At 45.7% G+C, this 17,943-nt stretch overlaps 2 protein-coding genes across 2 annotated transcripts; one reads left to right on the top strand and one right to left on the bottom strand.

The window, feature by feature from the left end:
* The first annotated feature begins 1,007 nt into the window (after positions 1-1,007).
* On the top strand, positions 1,008-2,177 carry LOC120979838 (protein kinase C theta type-like). Its single transcript, XM_040408793.1, has 5 exons — positions 1,008-1,051; positions 1,181-1,272; positions 1,398-1,599; positions 1,722-1,913; positions 2,037-2,177. The coding sequence occupies exons 2-5, from the start codon at positions 1,199-1,201 to the stop codon at positions 2,175-2,177; spliced, it is 609 nt and encodes a 202-aa protein (XP_040264727.1). The 5' UTR covers positions 1,008-1,051; positions 1,181-1,198.
* A 6,497-nt stretch (positions 2,178-8,674) lies between these two features.
* LOC120979839 (protein kinase C theta type-like) lies at positions 8,675-13,563 on the bottom strand. Its single transcript, XM_040408795.1, has 6 exons — positions 13,240-13,563; positions 10,709-10,962; positions 10,398-10,460; positions 9,697-10,251; positions 9,541-9,584; positions 8,675-8,881 (listed from the first exon to the last, which is right to left on the bottom strand). The coding sequence occupies exons 1-5, from the start codon at positions 13,561-13,563 to the stop codon at positions 9,560-9,562; spliced, it is 1,221 nt and encodes a 406-aa protein (XP_040264729.1). The 3' UTR covers positions 8,675-8,881; positions 9,541-9,559.
* Between the last annotated feature and the right edge of the window lie 4,380 nt (positions 13,564-17,943).

The raw sequence follows: 17,943 nt of genomic DNA on the forward strand, positions 1-17,943 counted from the left end.
CAGCCATATTTCTTCATCGTTTGACTGGTGAAGGCGACTTTTGCTAGTGCTTGGCAAATTTTTCAAATACAAGACCAGAAAAGAAGGACTGTTAGCCAAACCGTTCCAAGTGTCACCCCGGAACGTGCTGAAGGCAGACAGGACCTTCCTCAGCCTAACATAACATCTAGGGGCTGAATATGGAGACTTCCAGGAATCTTCCAAAGAAAAGGAAGAGGAAGAGAAAGAGGAGAGTTCAGCCGCCAAATAAGAGGAGGAGAATAGTAACACCGGAGAGGGCAAATGATGGCGGCAAAGAAAAAATGATCAAGGCTTCAAAAAGACCTGGAAGCCCTATACAAGAGAGTATCCAGAGAAAGAGGAAGAGGGGAGAAGAGATGGGGGAAAAAGCTGATGACAGACCCAGCATGTCCTACAATACTGACATGGAACAGCTGTCAGGTGAGTGCAGATCTAAGTTTCCTAGAGCCATTACCCCCTAATGTACGAATTCATGGGATTCTCCACTTTTGGAGAACCCTAATTATGACCAAGATTATGAATTCCCTTCTTTGCTACCCCCTAATGTAGTTACATTGTATTGTAATGGCAAAAATATAGAAATATTAAATCTTACGGTATCTCTCCTGTCTCCACCAGGGGCAATTCCAGCAGACGCCCCCATCCTTGTGACTGGACTGGAAAGCTTCACCTTCCATAAAATCCTTGGAGAGGGTGGTTATGGTAAAGTGAGTATTAGGAATTCTTGGGACTTCTTCCTCATGTGTGTCATGTGTGTCGCAGTAATATCACTCTAGGGATGTCAACGCTTCATGTCTTTTCATCAGGTCTCATGGCAGGACAGGCCTTTCTTCCAGTTCTAATGCTCTGTCTCCTACAGGTCATGCTGGCCACACATCCCGCCTGCCAACAACAACTGGCAGTGAAGCTGGTGAAGAAGAGGGTCCTGCTTCAGGACTTTAAAGACACTGTCCTGATTGAGCGACAGGTCCTGGAGGTGACTGGGAAGAGTCCATTGTTTACCCATGCTTATGCCACCTTCCAGACCAAGGTAAGAGTCTAAACCATTATCGAGGCTTGATCAGTGGGTTAGCTATACCCGATCCCAACTGAGGAGGCTGCAGGACCTTTACTATAATATTTTAGAAACCTGGATCATATTTTCTGTCTTTTATCATAGGACTATGCCTTCTTCATCATGGAGTTTCTTAGCGGAGGAGATCTAAGTGGCCTCATGAGAGCCAACGCCCTATTCACCATTCCAGTCACCAGGTAAGACAGAACATGGATATATTAGATAAAACTGACGATTGCTGTCAGGAACATGCAGCTTTGTGTCATTATTAGTCTGGTAGTTTAATGGGTGAAATGTTGATATTTTTTCTTTTTGCCATCAGATTTATGGCAGCTGAGATCATCTGTGGGCTGCAGTTTCTCCACACCAGAGGCATCATACACAGGGACATAAAACCAGCCAATATCTTAATGAACAGCGCCGGTCACTTGAAGATCGCCGATTTTGGTCTTGCCGTGATGAACATCTTTGGGGATAAGAAGATCTCAGAATATGCCGGAACTCTTAGATACATGGCTCCTGAGGTGAGGAATCATCGACTGCACATGCTACTGAGCTGTTTCTTTCTACAGGGCTGGACAGCTGCATGACTTCTGCTGGCCTGGACAATGTTCTAACTCTTATTGTCTGCTGGATGTTTTCACAGATTCTTCTACGGAAGCCCTACAACACGGCAGTGGACTGGTTCTCAGCTGGTGTGATGATATATGAGATGGCTACTGGCAAATATCCATTCAATGCCGGTATACTTCCTGAAACAATCGAAAAGTCACTGATCAATGATGTTCCCACCTACCCAAAAGGGCTCAACCCCCAAGCTAGAGACCTTATAGTGGGGGTGAGTAGAAAGACACATAACAGTAATACAGCGGCTAAATATTATGAAAATGAGGACATTGAAAATCAGGGATAGCATTGCAACGTGTGATGGAATGAATGTCTTTATTCTACATTTTTCCAGCTCTTAAACAAGTCACCAGAGAGTCGCCAGGTAGCAGTAGATAACATCAGGGAACATCCGTTTTTCATGGAAATCAACTGGACAGATATAGAGGGAGCAGGAGCTCGTCCACCATTCCAACTAGGACCAGTAAGTAAATGATCCAGAGAAGATGTGGCTAGTAGTACAGTTCCATTGTTTTCCTTCTTTATCAACACCACTTTTGGTATGTTCTCTCCATAGCCACCAGTGATGACATTGACAAAAATCGATGACATCCTGTCCTCCAACGAAGCCAAAAAGTCACCAATGGCTGAAAGAGATCAACAACTGTTCTGTGGATTCACATTTGCCAATGAGAACTGGCAGGTCGTAAAGCCAATTAAAGAACCTTTCATACGACCACGCAGGTGAGTCATTGTAGCTGAGAGGGGAATACAGATGGGGATTATTGGAGATTCCCTGTGAATCTGTGCAGTGTGGATTCCATTCACTGGCTTATAGTCTGCTCATGGGTGGACAGAGCAAACTTGAAGGTGGTTACCATTTTGCAAGGCTATTTCATTTCATTTCCAACCTGTTTTAATTTTTTCTTGGTAGAACGTTTGGCAGATTTGTGAGAGAGACCATCCGCAGGATCTGGAGGAAGATGAAAAACTGGAAGTAAAGAGCTCCACTCTGTATACAGATGTCCCCAGTAGATCAGTGGCTGAAAAACATCATGTTCCAGCAGAGCCTCTTGCTGACATCATAAACAGCAGAAAAACCAACCAACACTTGCTGTCCTTGTATGAGCCTCAGATTCCAAACTCTGACCTCTATCTGCTCTCCTGACTACTCATCGGTACTGTGCCACACCAGTCCTTGTTCCTCAGCTTCATTTCCAGCTGCCACTAGAAGTAACCTGAGGGCTGTGACCTGCAGTCTAGCATGCAGCCAAGAAGCTATGGAGTCGATGAAGATTCTTCCAAGAATCAATGACTTGACCGCCAGCACTTCTAGTCGACAAGTTGCCTCTTGTGCCCAAAGGGAAGGGTGGTCCTTAGGCCATGGTTCCCTAGAGGTTTCCTCCACAGGGGGTTTTTCCTTTCCTGCGTGCCAATGGATCATAACATCAACAAGAAAATGGCGACTTGTTAGACTTTGCCCTCAGTGGAGCTCACACCATCCACTAGTGGTACAGAGGGACAGAAAAGGACATCTACCACCAATAAACAGTACCATTCACCATCATGTGGTTGTAGCTTATTTATGTTTTATCCAACAAGTCCCACATGCATATTAAGGCAAGAGCCATCTATGTACTATGGATTGCTATTTATCCTGTAGTTGGGGGAAATCTGAAGGCACTTTCATTGCATGTTGTCTTTTTTAGGTGGTACTCCCCAGATGCATGTGTTGAATTGTATTTTGTTACTGATGTTCAGTGTAGAGGCTTGATGGAAAAAATCTGCTACAAATCTGTCTTGTTTGCCCAGAGTCTAAAACAGGCTGTAAGGCCCAGACTCCCTGCCCACATATTCAAGCCATTTCTTGGATATCCATGTCAAGACATGGCATGATGAACTGTGTACTTATAGTTAAATAAATTGGAAAACCATCTGAGAAATAAAACCCCTAGAGAGGAGGTTATAGTATCCATTCCCATATTAAAATCAGCTATGCAGGTTTTTAGCTGATGTTTCTGCTCAGTCTGTCCCTTTTATAGCCCATGATGAAGCATTGAAATCAGAGCATTAAATAAAAAGCGTAAAAACTTTCAGAAACCGGCAGACAAAAAGAAACGTTTAGGTTAGATAGGCTACGCCACCTAACCTCAGCTTGATCCCTGTTCTGTCTGCCCTGGTTTGTAAACAGTCAAAGTACAGTGCAGAGGTAGTCATATAAAAGATTACACCTTCACTGGTTACTAGAGACTAGAAAACCTCAAAGCTCGGGCAAGAGGGTGGATCCAAAGCCCAGCTAAATAGGGAGGCTGATCAGCTCCTTAGTCATTAGCTGGACAGGGAGCAAAAGGGAAGGATTTACTCTGGCAGTGCTGAAAGGAAGTTCCCAGAGTACTAGACCCAATACACAAAGGGAGTGCGGAGCAACGCCCGCACCTGCGCGGGACAGCAGAACAGCGGTGGACTCAGACCACCAGCCTAACAGGTTTCTTTATTGAAGAATTAAAATGCAAACAGTTCAGGACAGGTCATACTTGCAATGGACCAGCTGATGTTACACAGAAATCCAGTATCCTCAGTGTTACAGACAGGGCTTTTTTTCTCAGAGAAAAGGTGGTGGAACACCCCCCCCCCCCTCCCCTGGCCATGCCCCTACCCAACCCTAGGACTGCCCCCTACCCGCCCCTAAGACCACCCCCCTACCCACCCCTAGGACCGCCCCCTAAAACCGCCCCTTTAGAGAACAGGGGGGGGGCTATAAAAGTCCAGCCCAGCAAAGAAACCCCCCAGATGGGGATAGCACTGTTAATGGGGGATCTGGGGATGGCACTGTTAATGGGGGATCTGGGGATGGCACTGTTAATGGGGGATCTGGGGATGGCACTGTTAATGGGGGATCTGGGGATGGCACTGTTAATGGGGGATCTGGGGATGGCACTTTTAATGGGGGATCTGGGGATGGCACTGTTATGGGGTGGAGGATCTGGGGATGGCATCCAAGTTCGGGCTTGGGTTAGGTGTTCTGTAGATGTTATTATTTTCCCTTATAACATGGTTATAAGGGAAAATAATAGCATTCTGAATACAGAATGCTTAGTAGGTCATCAATTGAGGGTTAAAAAAAAATAAAAAAATTAACTCACCTTCTCCTCTTGTTCGCGTAGTTCCCGGTCTCTTCTTTACTTCTTTAATGATGAGCTGTGGGCTAAAGGACCTTTGGTGATGTCAGATCACATGCTCCAATCACATGGTCCATCACCGTGGTGATGGACCATGTGATTGGAGCATGTGATCTGACGTCACCACAGGTCCTAGCCGATAGTTCATCTTTTAAGAAGTAAAGAACAGACCGGGAACTACGTGAACAAGAGGAGAAGGTGAGTTAATTTTTATTTATTTTTTTAACCCTCAATTGATCACCTACTAAGCATTCTGTATTCAGAATGCTATTATTTTACCTTATAACCATGTTATAAGGGAAAATAATACAGTGAATAGACTGTCACCTAGCAACCATGCGTGAAAATCGCACCGCATCCGCACTTGTTGCGGATGCTTGCGATTTTCAGGCAACCCCATTCACTTCTATGGGGCCTGCGTTGCGTGAAAAACTCTGAATATAGAGCATGCTGCGATTTTCACGCAACGCACAAGTGATGCGTGAAAATCACAGCTCATGTGAACAGCCCCATAGAAATGAATGGGTCGGTATTCAGTGCGGGTGCAATGCGTTCACCTCACGCATCGCATCCGCGCTGGAATACTCGCCCGTGTGAAAGGGGCCTTTGGGGCCAGGGCTGCGTGAAAAACGCAGAATATAGAACATGCTGCATTTTCCACACAACGCAGAACTGATGTGTGAAAAAAAAAAACGCTGATGTACACAGACCCATTGAAATGAATGGTCTGGATTCAGTGCGGGTGCTATGTGTTCACGTCACGCTCGTGTGAAAGGGGCCTTATACAGGTTCCCAGGCCCATATTATATATTTACTGAGATCATAAGAGAGGGGGAAGGGAAAACTAACTGGGACTGTGTATATAAAATGATGTGACATTACAGATACCAGAACCAGATGTCCATATCATGTCCTATTATATGAAGCCTTCACTTACAAATGAGGCTTTGTAGCTCCAATGCCATGACTGGTGGATGGTGGGCGGGTGGCCGGTCACAGGTGAGCAGGTCCAGCAGCATTCAGTGTGACGTCTTCTGCTCATTGCTGTCCTGTTGCACAGACCTTTCCTCCTGGGCCGATCTCTAATGTCGCTGACTGCCTGCTTACATGTCTAACGCTGGCCGCTTGCCCTGGAGACCTGAGAAGAGGCTGATCCTCTGGTTTGAAGCTGGCATTATCGGCTCTTCTGTTCTTGCATTATGGGCTCTATTGTGAAGCTGGCACCATTAAAGGGGTTTTCCAGCGAAACCAAAATAGTTGGCAGTGGGTCAGAGTGGCTTAAAAACATAAAAAATATATATATATATACCTCCACCGAGCCCCCGCAGCTGCCATTTTAATGCTGCTTGGATCCGCCCTGCTTTCTACTTCCAGCTCCTGTCGCGACATGCAGGAAATGTTCCGAAATCCATGTCCCGCCTCAGCCGGTGATTGATTGAGTGCAGGCAGTTCTTGCATATAAAGATGGGAGCTGGAAGTAGAGAGCAGCAGGGACCTGGACAGCGCCAGGGGGATCAATGGAGGAGAGAATCGCTTTATTTATGTTTTTCATCCACTTTTACCCCTCTGACCCAATTTGAAACTTAAAGGGATTCTCCAAGATTTTGATATTTATAGACAATCCTTAAGACCCCTTTACATGGAACGACAGAGCAGCAGATTATCGGGAAGGAACAATCCTACCGTTCCTATAACGCGATTATCTATAATACTCTCGGCCCATGTAAAGAGCCCTTTAGGATGTATCACCAATATCAGATTGGCGGGGGTCCGACACCCCACACCTCTGCTTACCAGCTGTTGGGGAGTAGCTTCGGCGGAGGAACTACACATCTCCGTCCACTGTGTAGTGTATGGACCTGGTTACTGCAGTGCTGCTCCCGTTCACTCAGCTACTCCCCAACAGCTGATTGGTGGGGTGCGAAGTCTCAGACCCCAAACCAGTCTGATATTAATAACCAGTCTGATATAATAACCTATAAGAATTTAGAAATCCTCAGGTGACCCTATACTGCCGCCATATCATGCCTAATAGTAATTTCTCCCTTTAGCGTCTGGAAAGAGATGGAACGGTCAGATTTCCAGAGGATTACTCGTCAGCACATCCGCAGACACAGGATACGTTCTGGGAGCCTGTGCTTCAGAAAATGCAGACTATATCCTGCGGTAAACAGCAGCCTGTATTCTGCTGACAGATTACCACATTTATCAGAACACTACACAATGGAAATAAAGACACGGACACAAGATGTAAGGGAGGGGGCGAAAATAACAATTTATTTCTACTTATAGGAGGGGGGATTTTTATGAGGGGAATTTTAGGGCTGAGTTGATCCTGAGGAAGGCGAAAACCCCATAAGAGGAAAGAGCCAATTGTCCTCAAGGGGCAAAAATTCCTTCCCGACCCCAAATATGGCGATCAGAATGAATCCCAGGATCAAAGCCGTTATCTATCCTATCTGATTCCTATACATATGATATTAATATAAAGTTTTATTTTATAAATTTATTTTTAATTCTATTTACTATATATTTATGTGTGAAATGGAAAATGTATGAAACTAAACCTATTTGTAGACTGTTGATCCAGAGGAAGGCGAAAACCCCCTTGAGGAATGAGCCAATTATCCTCTTTTTAAGGGGGAAAAATTCCTTCCCGACCCCAAATATGGCGATCAGAAAAAATCCCAAGATCAAAAGTCACGACCTAACCTACCTAGTATAAAAAAACATTTTTTAATATTTTTTATATTTTTAATGATCTAATATTTGTATGTCCTACATTGTATGAAACTAAAGCTAAACCTATGTTTTTTTATTTTTTTATTGTTTAAATAAATTTTTATGTCTATTTAATATATATTTTTACTATCAATTTATGTGTGAAATGTAAAGTGTATTAAGCTAAACCTATGTGTAGACTGTTGATCCAGAGGAAGGCGAAAACCCCCTTGAGGAATGAGCCAATTATCCTCTTTTTAAGGGGGAAAAATTCCTTCCCGACCCCAAATATGGCGATCAGAACAAGTCCCAGGATCAAAAGTCACTACCTAACCTGCTTAGTATAAATAATTTTTTGTTTTTTATTTATATTTTTCTAATCTAATATACCTATTTTATTTGATATATTTTTTTTATTTTTAAATTAAGATAAATATGTGTAGTGAAGATCTATAATACTAAACCTATTTAAGGCTGAGATGATCCTGGGGAAGGCAAAAACCTCCTTGAGGAATGAGCCAATTGTCCTCAAGGGGGAAAAATTCCTTCCCGACCCCAAATATGGCGATCAGAACAAGTCCCAGGATCGGAGCCGATATCTATATCTATTAGTCCTATGTGTCTGTATGTCAGTGTGTCTATATGTGTATCTATGTCTCTATACTTATATCTATGTCTCTATACTTATATCTATCTATATGTGTGTAGTGTGATGTGTGTGATGCATGTTAAGCCTCATTCTCACATGTCAGTGTTCGGTCAGTGATTTCCATCAGTGATTTTGAGCCAAACCAGGTGCGGCTCTAAACACAGAACAGGTGCAGATCTTTCCCTTATACCTTATGTCTGTGGAGGCTTCACGCCTGGTTTTGGCTCACAATCGCTGATGGAAATCACTGACCAAAACACTGACATGTGAATGAGGCATTACTTACCAGGCCTGTACATAGATGTTGTTAGAAGTTGGTGAGTTCAGGGATAACAGCCGCTCTGGTAAGATCTCTGCTATCTGCCCCAGGACTACAATATGCGGCTATTTCTCCTGAACTCACCGGATGCCAGATGGGATCAAGCACAGGCCGCTCCTGGGGTGTAGAGGGTCTTCAGGAGGAGGTGGTGATGTCTGATGCCGGCGAGATATTGGAGGATGCCGAGTCAAGGTCCGGGGCAACAACATGATGGAAAATGAGCAGCAATAAGATGGTAAAAAGAGGATGTTGCAGGCAAGCCGAGGTCTTCTACAGCAGCAGAGACGTGGGGCAGGAGGCACAAAGCTCTGGGCAGGAGGCGCGGGCCGATCCTGCAAGACATAACAGAGCGCTGTTAGTTTTATCTATTGTGGATGTAGAAAAGTGACCTACAGTAACATGACTTATCCTGATCAGATTTCTACCTGATATATTAAAATGTAAAATTCTGCAGATCCACCAAAATACATCTTTAAGTATCATTCAGACGACCGTGTGAATGGGTCCACATCCGCTCCGCAATTTTGATGAACAGGTGCGGACCCATTAATTTCAATAGGACCGCAAAAGATACGGACAGCACACCGTGTGCTCTCAGCATCCATAGATCCGTTCCGCAGCCCCGCAGAAAAAAAAAAGATAGAGCGAATTCTATTCTTGTCTGCAATCACGGAGAAGAATAGTAATTTCTATGATTGTGCCGGCCATGTGGGGATCGCAAACTGCGGAACGCACACAGCCGGTATCCGTCTTCTGCAAAAAACTATCGCCGTCTGAATGAGCCCTTAGTATGAGTCCATACTAGGACTTTTGCAAATGTCCATTAGATTTTCTAAAAACAGCTATAACTCAGGAGAGGATGACTCGGAGACTAATATTATTTTTGAAGAACTGTTCTTTATAAACTCTCCAATGTATGTGAAATGCATGGCTATGATGGTAGGTGTCCAGTGTATATAGGTATGTACAGATATGTGCAGGGGGAGCTCACCAGATGGTCGTGGATCCCCTCACAGTTTGGACCTTTTCACCATCCTAAGAAGAAGCAGAGACACAGTGATTGGACAGGTGACAGGTCCAGAGGAACAATGATGATGACCACAGAGGTGAGACTGAAAACATCATCAGTAGAGGAGGGGGATCTTACCGGGCCAAGCTTGGTGACATGTAGGAGAATCCGGCCACGGGGTGAAGGGGTGTGGTATCCTCCGGCCACTGCAGATGTTGGTTCTCCAGAGCTGCCCTGAATGGTACACATGGTGGCTGTGCTCTCCTCTCCTCCAGGTCCTCCCAGACAATGGTGTTAAAGAATGGATGGTCTCTGATGTTCTTATACACACCCAGCCGCCTCTCTGGGTTTTTACGCAGCAGTTTTTTCAAAAGGTGTTGTACATCAGCGTCCAGCCAAGATGGGATGTCTGCCTTGGCTGTGGTGATGGATTTGCACACCTCTTCACTGATGGAGCCATAGTAAAATGGGGAGCATCCTGAGGACATCCTGGACACTACAATACCCAGGCTCCACCAGTCAACTGCTGTGTAATACTCCAATCCGGCAATCACCTCCGGGGCCATATACACATCTGTGCCCGTCACTCCACTGGTCTTATTGGAGGAGGTGACGCCGTCTTGGGCCAGACCCAGGTCAATGATGCGGATGTGTCCATCCTTGTCCAGCATGATGTTATCTGGCTTTATGTCTCTGAAATAAGGGGACAGATAAAGAAAAGAGAATGGTGAATCTGTCCAGTGAGGCACTGACACAGAATACATGGGACATCAGGACTCTAGGAAAGCTGGGTGCATCACTTCCACCATTACAGGGAGATGTGGGGAAGTTCTTCTTACCGGTGGACGATGTTGTGTCCATGGAGGAACTGGAGGCCACACACAATCTCTGCTGTGTAGAATCTGACGGAGAGGACAGGGTGTAGTGTCAATGACATGAAATCCTTCTCTAGCAATTCCCTAACATTATGTTACTACCTTATTATCTGTCACCACCAGCAGAGCGGAGGCGCTGTTTATGACAGCCTGTTTTCCCTCCATTCTCTGCCTTCGTCTCAGTCTGACCTGTCATGTCTCCTTTTATTTTCCACCCTTCAGTCACTTTCTTTTCAGTATTTTCCTCTCTGTCTCCTGATCGGTCATTTACTCACCTTACGTTGTTGATGTTCAAGTAGCCGCACAGATCGATTAAATCCTCCAGGCTGCCGCCCGACAGATACTCGGTGACGAAATAGGCCCGCTCCTGTGTCTGATGTGCGGCATAGAGGTGGCACAGGAACGGGCAGTCTCGGGCCACCAGGAGTATCCGCCGCTCTCTCATTAAAATTGCTGCATTGTCCCCTCTTTTGTTGATAATCTTAATGGCCGTGTAGGTGTTCCGGCGGGGGACTGATGCCAGGACCACCTGAAGAGGACAAATGGAAGTGGTCACAGGGGAATTCTTCTACATTTATTACATGGGGGATTTATCTCCAGGGGTTTCTGGCTATTCAGCTAAGGCTACTTTCACATTAGTGTTTTTTGCAGATCCATAATACAACCGCATGCATCCGTCATGAACGGATCCGGTTGTATTATGTCTTCTATGGCTATGACAGATCCGTCATGAACACCATTGAAAGTCAATAGGGAACAGATCAGTTTTCTATTGTGTCAGAGAAAACGGATCCATCCCCATTGACTTACATTGTGTGTCAGGACGGATCCGTCTTGCTCCGCAGCACATGGCGGACAGAAAAACGCTAAAGGTAGTGTTTTGGTGTCCGCCTCCAGAGCGGAATGGTGACTGAACGGAGGCAAACTGATGCAATCTGAGCGGATCCTTTTCCATTCAGAATGCATTAGGGCAAAACTGATCCGTTTTTGGACCGCTTGCGAGAGCCCATGACGGATCTCAGAAACAGAAAGCTAAAACGCTAGTGTGAAAGTAGCCTTAGGCCTCTTGCACACGGCCGTTTTTTTTCCCTGTTTACTGGCCGTTTTTTGCGTTCCTTATACGGTCCGTATACGCAACCATTCATTTCAATGGTTCCGCAAAAAAAACTGAATGTACTCCATATGCATTCCGTTTCCGTATTTCCGTTATTCCGTTCCGTTTTAACATAGAACATGTCCTATTATTGCCCGCAAATCACGTTCCGTGGCTCCATTCAAGTCAATGGGTCCGCAAAAAAAAACGGAACACATACGGAAATGCATCCGTATGTCTTCCGTTTCCGTTCCGTTCTTTGCTGAACCATCTATTGAAAATGTTATGCCCAGTCCAATTTTATCTATGTAATTACTGTATACTGTATATGCCATACGGAAAAACGGAACGGAAAAATGGAACAGAAACGGAAACACAACGGAAGCAAAAAACGGAACAACGGATCTGTGAAAAACGGACCGCAAAACACTGAAAAAGCCATACGGTCGTGTGCAATAGGCCTAAGAAAGAGGAATGAGGGAAGTGGTCGTCAGTCAGGTAACATCCAGACCCTACAGCTGCACAAAAGTGAGGATCACAAAATAAAATCCCGATAAGGTCCATACAGATATGGGTCACCAATCATGGGACCCTACTGTTACACCACATCAAGAGAGCTACAAGGGGGAACCATTATTATCTACATTTTCACATTTAATCAAATTCTTTTTTTTAAAATATCTTCACAATAACCACATAAGAGGTGAAAACAGAACATTGAGCATTAATCCTCATTACCAGTGATTAAAAGGACTATGATGTGATAGGAACCAAACTATAAGATCATGTATTTCCATATAGCAGGCCCTTCAGTAAGAACGCCTGTTCAGTTTTGGAACACACAGAATGAAAGGGTCTTATGGAAGACCCTCACTGCACCAAACATTGGGGTATCCTTACCCTGTTAAGACTGCAAAAGCTGTAAAAACGTTCTTTAATCCCCTGCCGTCTCGCTTCTCTAGTCAGGCTTGAAGTCATGGTAACCACGCCCCCATCCCTGCCCCTTCACTGTGACTGACAGCAAAGCCAGCCGAACTGTCGTGCATAAGCGCTGTCAATCACAGCGAAGGGGGCGTGGTTACCATGACTTGAAGCAAGGAGGTCGCTTGTATTATTACACTGCAAGATGATTGCTAACGAGCGTTCATACAAACGCTCATTAGCGATTATCGGCAGAAATATCGGTCAGTGTAATACAGGCTTTACTCTCTGCACTGGATATCCTGCCCTAAGTATCTGAACCATGGAGCTCCCACCCTGACAAGGGCGACCGCGTCCAGACCACGGCCCTTATATTGTACTAGGAGACCCTGCAATTCCCTAATAGTCGGTCACACAGTGAATGATCCCTAGGCCTTTCATCTGTGGAAGAAATGAGTGAGCGGACATATTGTGGTGTCTGTTCTTGGGAAGGTTCTGGGGATTTTTCTTTTACCATATCACATAGGAATAACTAAGGACAGTGTAGATAGGGGCGGTAATGTTACTGGAGGTCTCAGCACTAGAGATAGAAAGGACTGAACATAGGAGCAGAGAACTTTCTGGAATGCCTGTCACTTATCCCGATGTAGAAATGTACAGTTAGCCTCTTAGGAGTCTGAAATGGCTGATAACAGAAGACAATAGACTGCATCTAGCTGCACAGAAGATGGAAATCATGTAGAATTAGGATCTCTGTCTCTATAGCAGGAAATAAGAAGTAATAAAACTTACTACACCAAAGCCGCCCCTACCCAGCACCTGATGGATGGTGAAGCGAGTGATGTTTAATTTGGGGTAGGGGCTGGGTGCTCCAGGGTCCTGGCTGCTGCCGGCTCTTGGCTCCTCATCCTCCAATACTCTGGCCTTCTCTCCTCTCCTCTTCTTCATCTCCTTGGATCCGCTCTCGTTGTCCTCTTCCCTCTTTCTCTTCTCATCTTCTCTCTTCTTTTCTCTCTTCTTCCTCTTCATCTCCTTGGAGTTCTTGCTGTTCTTCTCCCTCTTCCTCTTCTTATCTTCTCTCTCTTCGCCGTCTTCTCTGTGTCCAGTGGACGCCATTCTCTCTTCTCCTGTCGGGTTCAGTCCAGTCGCTGCCGATGACAGTTGAAAATGAACGGCAGTTGGTCGTGTGCAGGTGGCATGAGGTCAGAGGTCATGGAAGCCTCAGGTGGCACCTGCCTGCCAGTGGTGCATGGACCTGCTCTGCCATCTACACTGTGATATGGGCATCAGGAGTGGTGGTCCAGTGTCTAGAGGAATGGAGACATTCATGGCGGTGTCTTCTAGTGCTATATTATTAGGAGATGGGGGAGGGGATGGGACCTTTATATCTGGGGTGGCAGCGGTGTCCGTAGTTCTTCAGAAACTCTGCACTTGTGTGGAAATCCACATGAACCAGGTGGAGAAATAAACCATAAATTGTACTTGCTGCTAATGTCAGGAATAATAAAGCCTTGTTGGAGGTAATTCTGGGTGTACAGGGAGGAGAAGACATTGTGGACAAGAGGAATTGGGTGAAGGAGTCTTCTGTGGAGATTGCATAGGGATTCACCACAATTACAATTTATTCTAAGGTGGGAAATGTTAGAAAGGCTTCATTTGGACAATTTTGGATTGGTCCCAGTTTTAGTAGCCGGCCATGGTTTGTGTGATTGTTGGGGGTGTACATTTTCCATTATGGAAGAATGAGGGTTTCTATACAAGATACTGCCAGGTGTATAGGTGACTTGTTTAATTTGCAGTAATTTATATGGGCAAATTTCATCTTATTCATTATTATGCTGATTGGCAGTGATAATAGGAATTATAGAGGAACACAAAGGCTCTGTAGCGCACATAAGATTTGTAGCTCTGCTATATCCCTCTGATGGGTCCCTGGTCTCCACCTTTCTCAGTTTACTCCGCTGCACCGATGACATGTTGTCTTCACATCTGACTGCTGCGGCTCCATGTAAAGAGGGTTTTCCTCTTGAGACAATCCCTATCATCCTCTTCAGTAATATTTCAGAGATGAGATTACAGGACCAGGCGAGAGCAGTTCCCAGAAGCCTGACCCTGTCAATTACAAATGGTGGGAGGGGCTTAGTGACCAGAGGGAAGGAACAAAGGTGCACCAAGGAATATGCCCCGCCCTTAGTGCTCCGAACACCCAATCTGCATACAGTACACTATGTGTTCACTCTACTCTTTCTACTAATTGAAGCTGCGGTTTACTCTGAGAAAGTTGACAATTTCAATGTCTCGGCTAGCATTACCTGACACAACGCTTAGTGTAATAAGCAAAATAAGGTGACAGAGAGAGCGGCACACATCCACAGCCACCTCTCATTAATTCTCCATCTGAATTGGGCGTCCAGTGGCCCCCTGACCAGTAAGGTCTGAGACCCTCAATCTACACCTAGAGGTGGGTTCCACATTAATCAGACATTTTTAGCAGATATGTCATTAATGTCTAAACTGGTAATAAATCTTTTTTAACATACTGTATTTTTTGAACTATAAGGGGAGCACAAGGGGAGGGTCTTTTCTGCTGCAGCTCAGGGGGCGTGTCCATGATCTCCCTATCACAGCTCAGGGGGCGTGTCCATGATCTCCCTATCACAGCTCAGCAAAACTAAAGCCTAATTAGGCTAATAACCTCACTTGTCCCAGATAAAAAAATATATAATAATAATATCTGGAACAAGTGAGGTTATTAGCCTTAGCCTTTCACACTAGCGTTTTTCTTTTCCGGCATAGAGTTCCGTCCTAGGGGCTCTGTACCGGAAAAGAACTGATCAGTTTTATCCCCATGCATTCTGAATGGAGAGTAATCCGTTCAGGATGAATCAGGATGTCTTCAGTTCTGTCGTTTTGACTGATCAGGCAAAAGATAAAACCGTAGCATGCTACGGTTTTATCTCCGGCGAAAAAAACTGAAGACATGCGTGAATGACAGATCCGGCATTTTTCCCCATAGGAATGTATTAGTGCCGGATCCAGCATTCAAAATACCGGAATGCCGGATCCGTCCTTCAGGCCTGCGCATGCGCAGAATGGTAAGAATTAAAAAAAAAAATACAAGACGGATCCGTCTGTCCGCATGACAAGCGGAGAGACGGATCCGTTCTTGCAATGCATTTGTGAGACGGATCCACCTCCAGATCCGTCTCACAAAGGCTTTCAGTCACATCCAAATCGGCGGATCCGGCGGGCAGTTCCGACAACGAAACTGCCCGCCGGATCACACTGCCGCAAGTGTGAAAGTAGCCTAATTAGGCTTTAGTTTTGGTGATTTATCTAAACCCTTCCCAGATAGGGTCGTGTTTGTTTATCACAGCTCAGGAGGCAGTTGTAGGATTAAATTTGAGCATGTGCGGCCATCTCAGTCAGCCGGACAAAGAAATAAGAAAACAAACAGCAGGTGGCGCTATACAGGTACATTTTAGTGAATAACTAAGTTGCTATGCTAAATATTTAATTACAAGCAATTACAAAAGTATTCAGATCCAGGTGCTGGTTTAAAGGGGACAACCCCTTTAAATATACCTATCAAAGTCCATGTGTCACATGTCATAGCTCTGTAGTGTCCAATTATTTTTGTATTTTTTTCACTCTCCATGATTATTACATTATAAAAATACACACATAGCTGTGCTGTACATATACTATATCCAAACATGTTCAGCAGTGTGCCCGTGCTGTACGTCCATTATACACACACAGCTCTGCAGCACACACATAATAGATACAAATGCATTATACCAGTGCTTCTCAATTATTTTCTGTCATGCCCCCCCTAGGAAGAAGAAAACATTTCGCGCCCCCCGCGCGACTGTAAATAGTATCATTTGTCTATAAAATTGTTATAAGTACACCTCTGCATAACACTGTATCCTTATTAACGTATAAGAGAATAAAAAAAGAAAGAAATGTGGATCGGACACACACTTATGGGGGGGATCTGTGGATGACGGACACTTATGGGGGGATCTGTGGATGACGGACACTTATGGGGAGATCTGTGGATGACGGACACTTATGGGGGGATCTGTGGATGACGGACACTTATGGGGGGATCTGTGGATGACGGACACTTATGGGGGGATCTGTGGATGACGGACACTTATGGGGGGATCTGTGGATGACGGACACTTATGGGGGGATCTGTGGATGACGGACACTTATGGGGGGATCTGTGGATGACGGACACTTATGGGGGGACCTGTGGATGACGGACACTTATGGGGGGATCTGTGGATGACGGACACTTATGGGGGGATCTGTGGATGACGGACACTTATGGGGGGATCTGTGGATGACGGACACTTATGGGGGGATCTGTGGATGACGGACACTTATGGGGGGATCTGTGGATGACGGACACTTATGGGGGGATCTGTGGATGACGGACACTTATGGGGGGATCTGTGGATGACGGACACTTATGGGGGGATCTGTGGATGACGGACACTTATGGGGGGATCTGTGGATGACGGACACTTATGGGGAGATCTGTGGATGACGGACACTTATGGGGGGATCTGTGGATGACGGACACTTATGGGGGGATCTGTGGATGACGGACACTTATGGGGAGATCTGTGGATGACGGACACTTATGGGGGGATCTGTGGATGACGGACACTTATGGGGGGATCTGTGGATGACGGACACTTATGGGGGGATCTGTGGATGACGGACACTTATAGGGGATCTGTGGATGACGGACACTTATGGGGGATCTGTGGATGACGGACACTTATGGGGAGATCTGTGGATGACGGACACTTATGGGGGGATCTGTGGATGACGGACACTTATGGGGGGATCTGTGGATGATGGACACTTATGGGCGGATCTGTGGATGATGGACACTTATGGGGGATCTGTGGATGACGGACACTTATGGGGGATCTGTGGATGACGGACACTTATGGGGGGATCTGTGGATGACGGACACTTATGGGGGGATCTGTGGATGACGGACACTTATGGGGGGATCTGTGGATGACGGACACTTATGGGGGGATCTGTGGATGAAGGACACTTATGGGGGGGATCTGTGGATGACGGACACTTATGGGGGGATCTGTGGATGACGGACACTTATGGGGGGATCTGTGGATGACGGACACTTATGGGGAGATCTGTGGATGACGGACACTTATGGGGGGATCTGTGGATGACGGACACTTATGCGGGGATCTGTGGATGACGGACACTTATGGGGGGATCTGTGGATGATGGACACTTATTGGGGATCTGTGGATGACTGTCACGGCCATGCCCATGACCGTGACTCCTTTACCGCATGCGGTTGCCTGCGGTTTTGTATGGGCGTTCAACCACGGGTGAGGGCTGCTTGTCTGTGGCCTCACTTGTGGTTGCCGCGGGCAACCAGTGTTGTTGTTAGCAGCAGAGCAGCCTGAGCGTCGCTAGGCAGCTTGCTGCCCTGGC

Source organism: Bufo bufo, chromosome 9, assembly GCF_905171765.1.
Source record: "Bufo bufo chromosome 9, aBufBuf1.1, whole genome shotgun sequence".
NCBI classification, from domain to species: domain Eukaryota; kingdom Metazoa; phylum Chordata; class Amphibia; order Anura; family Bufonidae; genus Bufo; species Bufo bufo.

What these genes read in the sequence shown, in the direction of transcription:
- LOC120979838 (XM_040408793.1), top strand. Translation starts at nt 1,199, where the DNA reads ATGGAGTTTCTTAGCGGAGGAGATCTAAGTGGCCTCATGAGAGCCAAC. An exon ending in TTCACCATTCCAGTCACCAG is followed by an intron (nt 1,273 to 1,397) that starts GTAAGACAGAAC and finishes TTTTGCCATCAG; the next exon opens with ATTTATGGCAGCTGAGATCA. An exon ending in TTAGATACATGGCTCCTGAG is followed by an intron (nt 1,600 to 1,721) that starts GTGAGGAATCAT and finishes ATGTTTTCACAG; the next exon opens with ATTCTTCTACGGAAGCCCTA.
- LOC120979839 (XM_040408795.1), bottom strand. Translation starts at nt 13,563, where the DNA reads ATGGCGTCCACTGGACACAGAGAAGACGGCGAAGAGAGAGAAGATAAG. An exon ending in TTGAACATCAACAACGTAAG is followed by an intron (nt 10,461 to 10,708) that starts GTGAGTAAATGA and finishes CCTCTCCGTCAG; the next exon opens with ATTCTACACAGCAGAGATTG. An exon ending in ATGTCACCAAGCTTGGCCCG is followed by an intron (nt 9,585 to 9,696) that starts GTAAGATCCCCC and finishes GCTTCTTCTTAG; the next exon opens with GATGGTGAAAAGGTCCAAAC.